Source organism: Platalea leucorodia (genome assembly GCF_965183815.1).
Source record: "Platalea leucorodia genome assembly, chromosome: 2".
Taxonomy (NCBI): domain Eukaryota; kingdom Metazoa; phylum Chordata; class Aves; order Pelecaniformes; family Threskiornithidae; genus Platalea; species Platalea leucorodia.
This window is the reverse complement of record NC_138824.1, coordinates 45,733,265-45,745,911: the sequence shown is the minus strand read 5'-3', so window position 1 is coordinate 45,745,911 and position 12,647 is coordinate 45,733,265. Positions and strand designations below refer to the sequence as shown.

At 37.1% G+C, this 12,647-nt stretch overlaps 1 protein-coding gene across 1 annotated transcript in view; it reads right to left on the bottom strand.

The window, feature by feature from the left end:
- Positions 1-12,647, bottom strand: part of UCHL3 (ubiquitin C-terminal hydrolase L3) — a 44,683-nt gene that overhangs the window by 27,898 nt on the left and 4,138 nt on the right. Inside the window, exons 2-3 of the mRNA XM_082337204.1 lie at positions 4,497-4,625; positions 359-515 (exon numbers count right to left, since the gene is read on the bottom strand). Coding sequence (XP_082193330.1) covers positions 359-515; positions 4,497-4,625 — 286 coding nt within the window. The remainder of the gene's footprint in view (positions 1-358; positions 516-4,496; positions 4,626-12,647) is intronic.

Here is a 12,647-nt window from a genome sequence, read left to right as displayed (position 1 = left end):
CATAATTAGAGTCATGCTTTAACTCCAACTTCATTCAAAGCTTACAGAATGCTTATATCCAATGAAAGATTTAAAGACATAATTATATCGTATCTTTAAGACACTGAAGGCTGACTGCAAGAGGAATTGCTACCTGCTGCAGTTTGCAACGTTTTGAGCGCTTCATTTGTGGATTAGTATGAAATACTGTTTTTATAATTATAGGTGGAAATGCTCTTTGAATAGATTGTCCTTTATGAATGGTTATATTCAGAGAAAATAGTACAAAACATATCCTTCCCTCCATGCCTCCCCGCAGTTAAGGAAAAAAAGGGAAAAGCCAACAAAAAAATCCAACCAACTAACAAAAAAAACTTACCAAAGTTCATTTTATCTCTGTTGTTTGCAATAGCATGAATTAGCCCAATTGTTCCACAAGCATTGTTAATGGTCTGCTTCATGAAATACACTGATGATTTCACATCTTGCCCCTTAGCTTTTATTCTCTCTTCTTCTTCTGTTCTGAAGGTTTCATACTAGAAGGAAAGTTACAGACATTTCACAAACAATACAAATAGATACTGGCTATATTATTCAAGTAAAAATAATTTTAAAAAAGCAACAGCTAACTAATAAAAACCAAAACTCAACTTGTAATTTGAAATGCTTAACACGTGTGGTCCGGCAAGTATATGTAAACTTACTCCACTGAACAGCTCTATATTGTTTCTTAAACCAATGCCTTATCAGTAGCCAAAAAACAGTCACACTTGAAACATCATTTTGAAATATGTGTTATCTAACATAATTTCAAAAATGTTCAAAATATTTCCTTCATCTGAGCACCTGTCGCCATCTCTCTTCAACAAAAAGCATTTTAGGACAGAGGTCTCAAAGTGCTATCAAGCAAACGGCAATATTTCAGGTGTTTAATCAGCATGAAGCATTCTTACAAGTTCCATTTTTACATTTCATTTTTTTCCAAGATTAGAAAATAAGATTTATATACTGCTCATGGACTCAAAACAGGCCCTTCAAAAGCCATATTCATAAAGTGAATGTTTATTTTCTATAGTAAAAGAAAGAATTTAGTTTGATTGAACAATCTAAATTACTTGTTTTGTAAAGATTATAACTGAATAAAATCCGTTATACTGTGCAATCGTGTGTTGGTTTTGTGGGGTTTTTTTATCGGTTGTGGTTTGTTGGTTCTTTTGGGGTGGGTTATTTTTTGTTTTTTTGTTTGGTTGCGTTTTTTTTTATTTTAGGATTTTCATCTCAAACAGAAAAAGAATAAAAGAAAACTGCAAATGTTCCAGACAACGCTGTTCTTTCTTCATCCTTTGCCTCTTTTACTAGGTACTTTTGCAGACAAAAAAAATACTGAAGTAGATGGGCTTTGACAAGCTTGAGGAGTGGGCCTGGGTGAACCTTATGAGGTTCAACAGGGCCATGTGCAAGGTCCTGCACCTGGGTCAGGGCAACCCCCCATATCAATACAGGCTGGGGGATGAAGGGATTGAGAGCAGCCCTGAGGAGAAGAACTTCGGGGTAGATGAAAAGCTGGACATGAGCCGTCAATGTGCTCTTGCAGCCCAGAAAGCCAACCATATCCTGGGCTGCATCAGAAGAAGCGTGGCCAGCAGGTCGAGGGAGGGGATTCTGCCCCTCTGCTCCGCTCTGGTGAGACCCCACCTGCAGTACTGCGTCCAGCTCTGGGGTCCTCAGCACAGGAAGGACATGGACCTGTTGGAGTGGGTCCAGAGGAGGGCCGCAAAAATGATCAGAGGGCTGGAGCACCTCTCCTATGAAGACAGGCTGAGAGAGTTGGGGTTGTTCAGCCTGGAGAAGAGAAGGCTGCGGGGAGACCTTACTGTGGCCTTTAAAGGTGGCCTACAAGAAAGATGGGGATAGTCTTTTTAGCAAGGCCTGCTGCGATAGGACAAGGGATAATGGTTTTAAACTAAAGGAGGGTAGATTCAGACTGAACACAGGAAAAAATTTTTCACGATGAGGGTGGTGAAACACTGGAACGGGTTGCCCAGAGAGGTGGTAGATGCCCCATCCCTGGAAACATTCAAGGCCAGGCTGGATGGGGCTCTGAGCAACCTGATCCAGTTGAAGATGTCCCTGCCCATTGCAGGGGGGATGGACTAGACGGCCTTTAAAGGTCCCTTCCATTCCAAAGCATTCCATGATTCTATGACAAAAGTAAAGTTCGAATGCACAATGTTATCAAGGAACTCTTCCTGAAAACTCATGAGAAACTTCTCTCAGGCTCTATGTACCGTCAGTGACAAACAGAAACAAGAAATCTTTCCAGCATCATGATTCCACAGTTGCAGCTTGTCTTAATGTTCTGAATGGTCTAAGTAATAGCAAGAGCATTTACAAAGCGTTTTAAATTGACACCATTTATCTACAAGTTAACAAAAACAGCCTTAATTGAGATAGATAAAAATTTCATAGAGCATAATCAGACAAAAGTTCAGATTAGAGAAGGTAAACAATATAGCTGCCATTCACTCCCTGCCAACCAAAATGAACTCCATAGCAAAAATAAATATATATTGAGAACACTGAAAATATTATTTTGAGCAACGGTTAGACTAGATCACCCAAGAGGTCCCTCCTAACCCGAGCTATCCCATGATATGTATTCATTGGACCATGCCCAAAATGCCCAACACTCACAGTATTCACTCTGTCTAGAACCTACAATGCAGACTAAGAAAGTCATTGACCTTTAAACTGGACAATAACCCCAAGATTATCTGTATGCTATGAAGAGTATCTTGCCCTAAAAGCAAGTTCAAGAAAACTGATATATAGGAAACATGAAAGAAAGGAACTTCAAGACATGATAGAAAAGTATTTACAAAGGCAGCAAAATTAATCAAGAGGCACACTTTCATAAATGTAGACACAGCCAAGAAACATAAATAAATAATAAATTAAATAAAAGCAGAATATAACAGGCCATGTTGAAAGGGAGACTGAAGAGGGGAAAAGTACTCCAGAAATACAAAATAATGCTCAAGAGTCTTCTGGAGTTCACACTGAACAACAGAAGCTTCAGAACATTGGGACTTCACATGAAAGATTCAGCCTTCACGTGCTCAGGCTAAACAGTTGATAGAAACACTTGTGTCCCTTATGTTTCTGAAGGATTAACATGCTGGAGAAAATCTCAAATATTTGGCTGGTGGTCAAATTTGATTGATCGATGCAACAGAGCATATGCTGTTTCTCTGGTTCTGTTTGTCACATGCTTCTTCAGGATGAAATCAGATACACCTTCTGGAACAAGAGGAAGATTCTTCTTTCCCATGGGATGATGCTCCCATAGCATGATCCAAGAAAGGATGTTTGCACAGGCAGGGAGGCAAAATAAAAGAGACAGTCACAGAAGGAGCTCAGACGTGTAGCTCAAGCAGCCGGAGAGAAACCACAGCACACAGAAAACAATGCCTCAAAGGTGACAGAAAGGAAATTTCCTGAAGACAGGTGAGGACAGTTAAGAGTTTGCTTAAATTCAAAACTATCAATGTGTCTGAAATCAAGCCTGAAAAGGACTTGAAAAGGACTGCCTGCAGAGCTGTTCTGGAGAAACTAAGAATGTAAAAGTTTATAGGACCTAATGAGTAAGAGGACTGACCTAGTCACTCTTCTCTCTATTTAAACAGGTTTTGTTATAGAAATTAAGCTTTAATAGCTAACTGCTTTGTCCGTATAAACCACGTATTCTTTTTGAGAGACACATTAAAAGGAAAAAGTTTGGGCAGATTCACCTCAAACTTTTTGGCTGACCTTAATCACAATCACATAAGATTTTTATAAATTGAAAGATCAACATGAATCACACACTTCAACCTACATAACATTTGAAGGAGATATGCAAGATGAATGTCTTCTCTATGTAGAAGCATATGATGACACAAAATAAGCAGACTTGAAGATTTAACCAAATCAAGTATTTCAAAGTCTAACATAGAGAAAGAAGGGGGGGAATTCTCTTTCATCTTAGAAATATGCCCCATCCGTCCAAGAAGCAAAAGCCATATTGGTACTGATGACTGAACTGAAAGTGGGTTGAAGTGTGGTCAGTGCAACAGTATGAAAACTCAGAAATCAGTTGCATTTGATATAGTCCTACACCCTACCTCTTACTTTGCTTATGCTATTGTAGCTTTCTGCTAAAAGTAGCAGAACTGAGCCATTTCACAGTGCATATTAAAAAAAAAGCCTTAAATTGTCTGTAATAGAAAAGTGAGGCGTATTTCTCTGTGCTTCTACATTAGCTTTTCCCACTCCAACTTGAAAAGAAATTGGAAATGTAAGGTTATCAAAAGGTTCTGAAGGAAGCATTTTGTTGTTGTTTTTAATTAAGAAGTCTCTTGAATAAGGTTTGAGTCTCACCTTGATTCTATTATGACACCAAAGTACAAGATTCAAACTGTTCGTTCCCATTTCATTTACAACAAAAGTGATTAGCCGATTATTAAATAAACATTTACCTTTTCTGTTATTGGAAAGAGAAGTAGCACTGCACAGACAGGTCTTGGCACCATGCTAAGCAGTTCTGGTTCCATACCATAAACATCTACAAATTGCCAGTCAGGATGTATACCTAACTGCTTGAGAAACTGGAAAAGAAAAAAAACAGAATAATATTAAATGAGTACGCTCATATACCTACCTTTTTAGAAGCATAACAGAGTATTTACAATGTGAAACACATTGTAACAATCCATACTTTCCAAAATTTAAGGAGAATAAAGGAGATTAAAGTTTTAATAAATAAGGCTAAAGATGACACAAAAAATCCCCATGTTTTATTTATTTAAAAAGCTTTATGAAAGGGAAGCGAAAACACTCCCAGCACTATTTACTAAAGCATTAAAGCATTTCAGCCATTTTGAAAGTGTTTTGTCACAAAATAGAAAAGCACTGAATATTCACTTTAACTTGAAATCATGGATCAGAGCACATATGAATAAACTTATGATATTATTTGACTCCATGAGAACTTCAGACTACCTGACACCAGTGCTCATATTGGAGCTGCTGGGTTTCAGCAATTCAAAAAAATTGTGATCTTCGATGGCCTTTTGAGCAAAGAGACACAAGATACATATTTTAGAAGGTGTACCTTTTAAGATGTTCTTTTCCATAAAAAAATCCTTTCAAACTATGCTCGAGTAACATATTTTGAAGTAGACAAAGATTAAGTGCCAGACAATAATCACGAATCTTCAAGTAATTCTCAGTTCAGCTTCTTTAGAACTTCTGAACGGCATCTAAGCCAAAGGCTTTCTGATCATCTTCCCCATACTACAGCTATATGTCACAATATAAAAAGTTATTTTGGATCGTTTACCTAACATTAAGCCACTTAATAACGAAAGAGAGACTATAGCACCTACTAAGCTTTGACAACCTTAGCCTACAATTGGGTGCTCACTTTTTAATCAGATATTCTTCTTTCACTCAGATAAGTTATGTACCACAACAACAGTTGCAGAATAACTACATATGATCTAAACCAATTTGAAATATTTGTGTTATCAGAGTCTAGAAGAACCTAACTGAATTCAGAAACTATTGTTACTATCCACACACTGTCCATTCATAATTACAAGAAAAAGCTAACTGTACACTGTGGCATACACAAATCCTACTTTGAAACACTACTTCTACTGGTAAAAGAAATGGATTTTGGAGAAAAACCTATAGATGTGGGAAACTGGTGTATTTTCCAAAAAGTTAACATTTCACAACTTAGTGTATTTCTGCTGGAAAAAACATATTCTATAGGAAAATCTTATCCAGTCACCTGGGGCTCTCGAGTTTAACATAAGGGAAGCCTGCTGATAAACAGCTGCAAATTTAAATGCCTGAAAAAACACACAGCAAGTAATATTCCTCTATCCTCTCTAATGGAAAAAAAAAATGAACTCCTAAAGCATTTCTTTAGTCAGCTCTCAACAAAACTCAACTCAGCAGTTCCCAATACTGTTCCCAAAAGTGATACTGTAGAAGACCAGTGTAATTTGCCCATTATCTTTCTTAGAGAGGAAAGATTACTTTAAAAGCTTTATCATACTTCCTGCCCAATGCTATTTGAGGAAATCTATTTATTGATACATTTGCAGTAAAGATGCTTAAGAATCACATAAGATGATAAGCCTAAATGAAAGGCATAAATGACTCTCTTTTCTTTCCATAATCCACTTAGGGAGCAGGTTTACACATACGCACAAGAATTCATTAACAGTTATGCCATGTTTGAGTAGATTCATACCTAAATAGATGTAACTAAGAAATACCCAAAACGAATATTTTATTAAAACAAAATATGAGAACATGCAATGAAATACAAGTGTCTTCGTCTAACATGAGATCCCTTCAAATACCAGTTTCAGCTTACATTGGGCAAGAGGCAAGGTGGTTGTCTTTCAGGAGACATAGCCAAGGGGCTGACTCTCAATATTTAGAGATACAAAGGAGACAGTTTCTACAAAGGCTGAATGTATGGACAAGTATTTATAGAGTAAGGAAGATTTTTACCAGTAACACTTAGGAATATCTTCTACAAAGGGGTAAAACAACAGAAAATATACATACTCTTAAGTTTATTAAGAGAATGAAGCTGCAGTTTGCAGACAGCGTTTTGACGGGGTGGGGAAGAAAAGAAAAAACAAAAAAACCCACAAGTTACCATTTTAAATGCATTATTCTCTTTCCATTTCACACTGCAAGACATGACACCAAAACCAAGGGCAAGTAAAGGCGATGTAAGTTTGAAAAAAGTTTAAAGAGTATCTTGGAAAAATTAATATGGCTTTCTGTGTATCTACAGTAATAATGTATACAGTTCACAGAGCTCAGTATTTGATTCTGGCTGCATTGCAAAATATGGAGATTTTCTTTTCATAAGGCCACGTAAACACTTTTCCCCATCTTTTTCTTACACTACTTACTAATAATGAAAAACATGGATTGACCATAAATTCAAAGAGGAAAAGGGGGACTGGGGGGAGGAAATAAAGTGTCTTTATCAAGCTCTTCAGGAAATTTTGTTTCCTGATGTAGATGTTTGTGGGACTGGACACAAGTCATAATTAAGGCTTTGCAGAAACTACCCTTTTTGACTATTTTAAAAAACAAGGTAGTTTTGAAGACGTACGATAAGAAAATTCACTCAGAAGATTGCTTATGTAATACTCCAAGCTCTTTTGGTTCTGTAAAACACCTTTAACTCTTGCCAAGATTGGGGAGAAGGCCAAATTATTATCTTTTAATGAAAATGGGGGAAAGGGAAAGTATTAAGTATTTACTAGCTGATGAAACAGAAGATAGTATATTTTGAACTCCTATTCTAACCCTCTAGCTTGTGAAGATAATTACCACTTTGTGAATAATAATAAAAAAAAAAAATTCCAAAGGGGAAGGGAGTATGTGTATGGGTGCATTAAAATATTATTTGTACTTCTAGTACTTTTCTTATGAAGCCAATGACTAATCTTTCCATCATCTTTACTGCTGTTACTCAGAACTGTGGGAAAAGTAATGCAACTGAAAAAATACCATTTATTATTTTGCAAGATTACATGAAATAAGGGTACAAAACCCCAACAAAATAAAAACAACACTCACCTAGAAAGAGACCCCATAACCAGAAGAGGCAATGCGAGAAGGATCACGCTAAACTACTGGACAAATAAGTGATTAGGTTCTCCTGTCTTGTTCTGTACCACTGGGGAAAAAAAACCCCAACCAACTAACCAAAACAAACAACCCCCTGCAAACCTCAAATCAACAAAATGCTCCCCAAACCCAAGAATAGCTACTCAAACTCCTGAATGAAATATTCAACAGAATACTAAATCTCCACAGATGCAGGGTACCTTTCATTACTCTTGTTACCATACTGCCTAGCAACTTTATAGTCTAAGAAATTCTAAGTTTCAGTATACAATCAGAGCAATGACTGGAAGTGATGGTCAGCACTACAGAGAACAGCAAGAGCATAAGCTTAGTATGACAGGCAGTGATCTTAACACACAAGAAGCCTGACAATTTTATTATAGAATCACTAATAATAATAATAATGATGAGAGACCCAAAATAGACAAAGGAGATATCTCTGTGTATCAAGAGGGTTTCATTCAGGCCTGGGAAAAAAAATGATAGAGATATCCTTCTGAAAATTTAGTTGGTAGATGATAAAAACTGGCAGCATAAACCCCTTTGTAAAAGAGACGGACAGATGGGTAACAGATGAAGAATACATAGCAGGATGGGAAGAACCCTTAAAACAAATATATGGAGCTTATTTTTCATGTGGAGACATGCAAAGGAAAAAAAAAAAAAAAAAAAAAAGAGTTCAATCAATGACACAGCCAGATAAGTAATCTTTTGCAACTGTGTTCTGAATGGATAAAAGCAAGGCAAGAGTGTATTTAGCAAGGTCAGGGAGAAGTTTTGTAGGAATAGAACCAAGTTGTTAGGAACCAGGGAAGGTTCTTTAGAGGGACAAAAATCCATATTAGATGTGACACAGGAAGGTCAGAAAAGAGATGTCACAAGCAACAGCTTCCATTTTGGCAAGTTACCGGAATACCTTAGTAATAACTAAATTAAACCTCCTTTTTTTCTCCCTGTCTTTTTCTAGCCCTTTCCTAGGCCGGACAAAGATGCTGGTACAAAAAGGAGTCAGTTATGCACCAGGAGGTGAAGCAACCCCTTTCCCACTGACAAGAGCACTCCTGTTTTAGGACAGCAGGCAGTTCTGTGTGCTTTTTAGACAGCGTCATTCGTAGGGAGGGACCTCTGATGCTTTGCGTTCCAATTATTCAGCAATTATCCAAGCAATTTTATTCTACAGATACCTACTGGACAGAGCAGTTAGTGTACTTTACATAGTATCTGAGGGCTCACTCACTTTCAGCTGTTTATGTTCTCTTAGCTTATTGATACTACACACTCAGGTTAACATAAAATAGCAACTTTCTGTTTCTCTAGATCTGCACAAGAGAGTATTAGATACTCTTTTTCAGTCACTGCTTATCACATTGCTTACTATTCTTAATTTACATGTCTTTGAGCATTTACCTTAGAAAAGAAAAAAGATACTTGGCTACATTACAGAAGTCTTACAGGTGCTAAGGAAGAACAACAACAAAAACCACCACATGTCTGTGTCTAATTTATTAACTTTTTCCAAACTTTATTTTTACTGATTGTTGTCATATTTTCAGCTGTCTCTTTTCTTGTTGCATTAAAATACCTTCCTGAAAAACACTTCTTAGTTTTTCACTGGTCCAGCTAACCACTAGACAAAATGTCACTTTTGAAATTATTCCCCCCCACACCTTATATGCACTTCTCATTAATTTCTCCTTTTTTCCCCAATATTCCAGAAGGCCCTTCCTTCTCACCTGATTATTACTGTTTTCAGCTAGCTAAGGGACAGTGCAGAGAAGATGGAGGCGGACTCATCTCAGCAGTGCACCATAGAACAAGGAGAAACAGTGGACATAGGTTGGAACACAGGGAATTTGAACTTGATAAGGAAAGCATTTAAAAATAAATTTTAAAAATAATGACCATGGTCAAACACGAGCACAGGCTGCCCAGGAGGCTGTGGAGTCTCCATCCTTTGAGGAATTCAGAACTTGGCAAGTTCCTGAGCAACCCGTTTTGAACAGAACATGGTTGCACTACAGAACTCTAGAGGTCCCTTCCAGCCTACCTGATTCTGTTCTAAATGACCACAAATTGTAAATCTGTGTGTCTAAACGTTAGTGAATAGCAAAAACATTACAATAAGCACGTTTAGGCACGTTACCTATGTGGTATAACCTATGCTGTTTTCATTGGTGGTACCACTACTTTAACCTACTAACTGCTAGGCATCAAAAAAAGCACAGAACAGTTATCTTTAATACATGATTCTGCTCTGAGGCACACTGGCTACCTTTAAGGTTCATGAAACTTACTAAAAAAGGAAAAAAAAAAAGAGTTCATTCTTATTTATCTATTTTTAAAGAGCCTCAAAAGTAGAATGGAAACCCAGTGGACAGAGGCAACCTAGCAACTTCTTGACCGAGGCGACTTGACTTCAGCATTTTACAATAGTACTTCTACCAACACAGTTACACAGCCAGTAGGAAGATTTGATTTATGAGGCTGATGGAGATGTAGAAAGGGTAAGTGAGATTAAGAAAAAGTAAGGGTGCAATTTATTTTAACAGAAAACTTCTGAAGTAGTTAATGAACAATTTAAATATTGCCTGAAGCAGCAATGCTCTTTTCCACTTTGTTACTTGCATGTAAAAACAAAGTGAGGACAAACACTTAAACAAAATGGACTTTGAAATTTAGGTGCAATTAAAGTTGGACAGCATTTGCAAATATTTCAAGAACGCCACGTTCTAAATACTAAGGCATTATGCTCAAGACTTTGAGTTTTCCACATTTTACTGTGGTATTGTATACAACTTGGAACCATGAAAATATAAAACTGGCAAAATGCACAAACATTTCCAGACACTCAGATGCAAAAGTCAAAGAGCTTTTGTGGGAAGAACCAACTGTTGTAATCCTCTTCTAAATGCAAATGCAAACCAAGACACCAACGGAGTCTACGTTTTATTGTACTTCTGCTCATTGGATTAAAGCATCGCTGTATCACAACGAAACCACAGTTAAGACTTTCTTCTGCAAAAACAAAACATGCCTATGGCTTTAGGAAACAGGAGGAACTACATCTAAATAAAGGAATTAAGACAATCGATATTTCGTAACTTTTTCATTAAAGCATAAGAATTTTTGGCACTTTGTTAAATTGAAGCTAATCTTTTTCCCTAGAAAGTAGCAAGACACTGCATAAAATATGTCTGATGGAATTATCACCGAGAAAAAAAAAACAACATAAGAACACTTATATTACAACTTACAGAAATCCACAAACAGATGGTTGTATTCAGCTCTTTAAGTATCCTATTCTTATTAAGCTAATCTATATTACAAATATAAATGCACAATATTTTGCCTTCAATTCTTTATACATCATCTCTAGAGGCATATTACAAAAAAAATGTTTGTTTCAGAAGTTTAATCCCTTTATAGAAATAAGGGAACCACCCAAACAATATTCTATTGTTTGGGCATTATAAGGACATATTTCTTAATTCTTTGATTATGACATTTATGGAATTAAAACGAAGGGATCATTTTTCAATACATTTTATAGAAGGCGCCTTTCAGACCATTAATCAAAATGACTGACGTTACAAGATGGCAGCAGCTGTAGAAACTGCAGCTGTATACAGCAGGTCAAAAGGCATACCAGAAGCAAATACATGGGTGTAACTTACATGAGGTGCATTATTCTTCTTTACCAACTACTGCTCACTTAAGAGTGGCCACAGTATGGTCTTGCTCAAACAAGAGATACTCCATTATAATAAACTTACTTGGGAAATTCAAGATTCATTACAAATTCTTTAATATCCTCAAGCGCTGTGTTTCAGGACCTCATAATAAAATTAAAAGTGATGACAAATGGGCTGTATTCTTTGGGTTTTTTTTTTTTCCAAAATTTGCAATGAAGGAGGAAAACAGAGGACACTCCACTTCATCAAAAATGTGAGAAATCTTACACCCCACAAAATTCTTATCCTTCCAATTGTGTTACTTTCTTCAGGGTGTCTAAAAGAGCAGCACTGACTTACAGTTAGCACTCCTGATCTTCACAATGAGAGGTATATATTTTTAACAAACCCATCAAGCAGTTTCGAAACTTAATACTCAGTATGCCCAGACGCTGCTGTACATATTGAACCAGGACATCACACAGGCAGCAACGCAAAGCGCACAGAAAGCCGGGCTAACCAGCTGCCCCGGGCTTCCTCCGAAACCGCCCCAGCGAGCGCGAGCTTTAGAACGCTCTGAACAGAGTCCTGGGGCGCAGCTGCTGAGCCACTGGTTCAAAACAGGGCACCACGTTACGCTGTGAAAACCACTTAAGAAACCTGTTTCTATGATCTAAACAATTATTCATAACGGGCGCGAGCCGGCTCAATCCACTCTTCCAAATAAGCTGTTATACATGTTATTTTTACAGTGTACTAAAACAACAATTGGATTCTACTGATTCTGCTGGTCCTTTAAGCCAAGGACAATGGGGAAGCAAGGAACAGCACCTTCAGTGCAACGAGATAACCTGTCACATGAACCGCTATCCCTTGTTTTCAGCTCTGTAGCACCCATTCACTTAAACACTGTTTGAGACAGTAAGGGTTTCCTTGTCATCATTTTTAGGTTATTTCATTGAAACAGAAATAAGAAACTGAGGAAAAAAGAGCACAATAAAAGGCCAGAAGCGGCAAGTACAAATAAGAGGAATGAAACACGTGGTTTTCTTAGCTTTCAATTACTGAGCAATGTACAAAGACAGATCTAAGTCAATCTTTCAGCTATTCACATGAATAAGGCGTTAAATCCCTAAACAAGTTGCAGTTTTCCCTTTGTAACTATCTACCTATTTAAACTCAACCAGAGGTCTATATAGCTTGAGATATTTTAAACTAGAAGTCCTTCAACAACTGATCTCACAGTGGACGTCTACAATCCCTTCATGATTGTCCTTGTGCTTATTC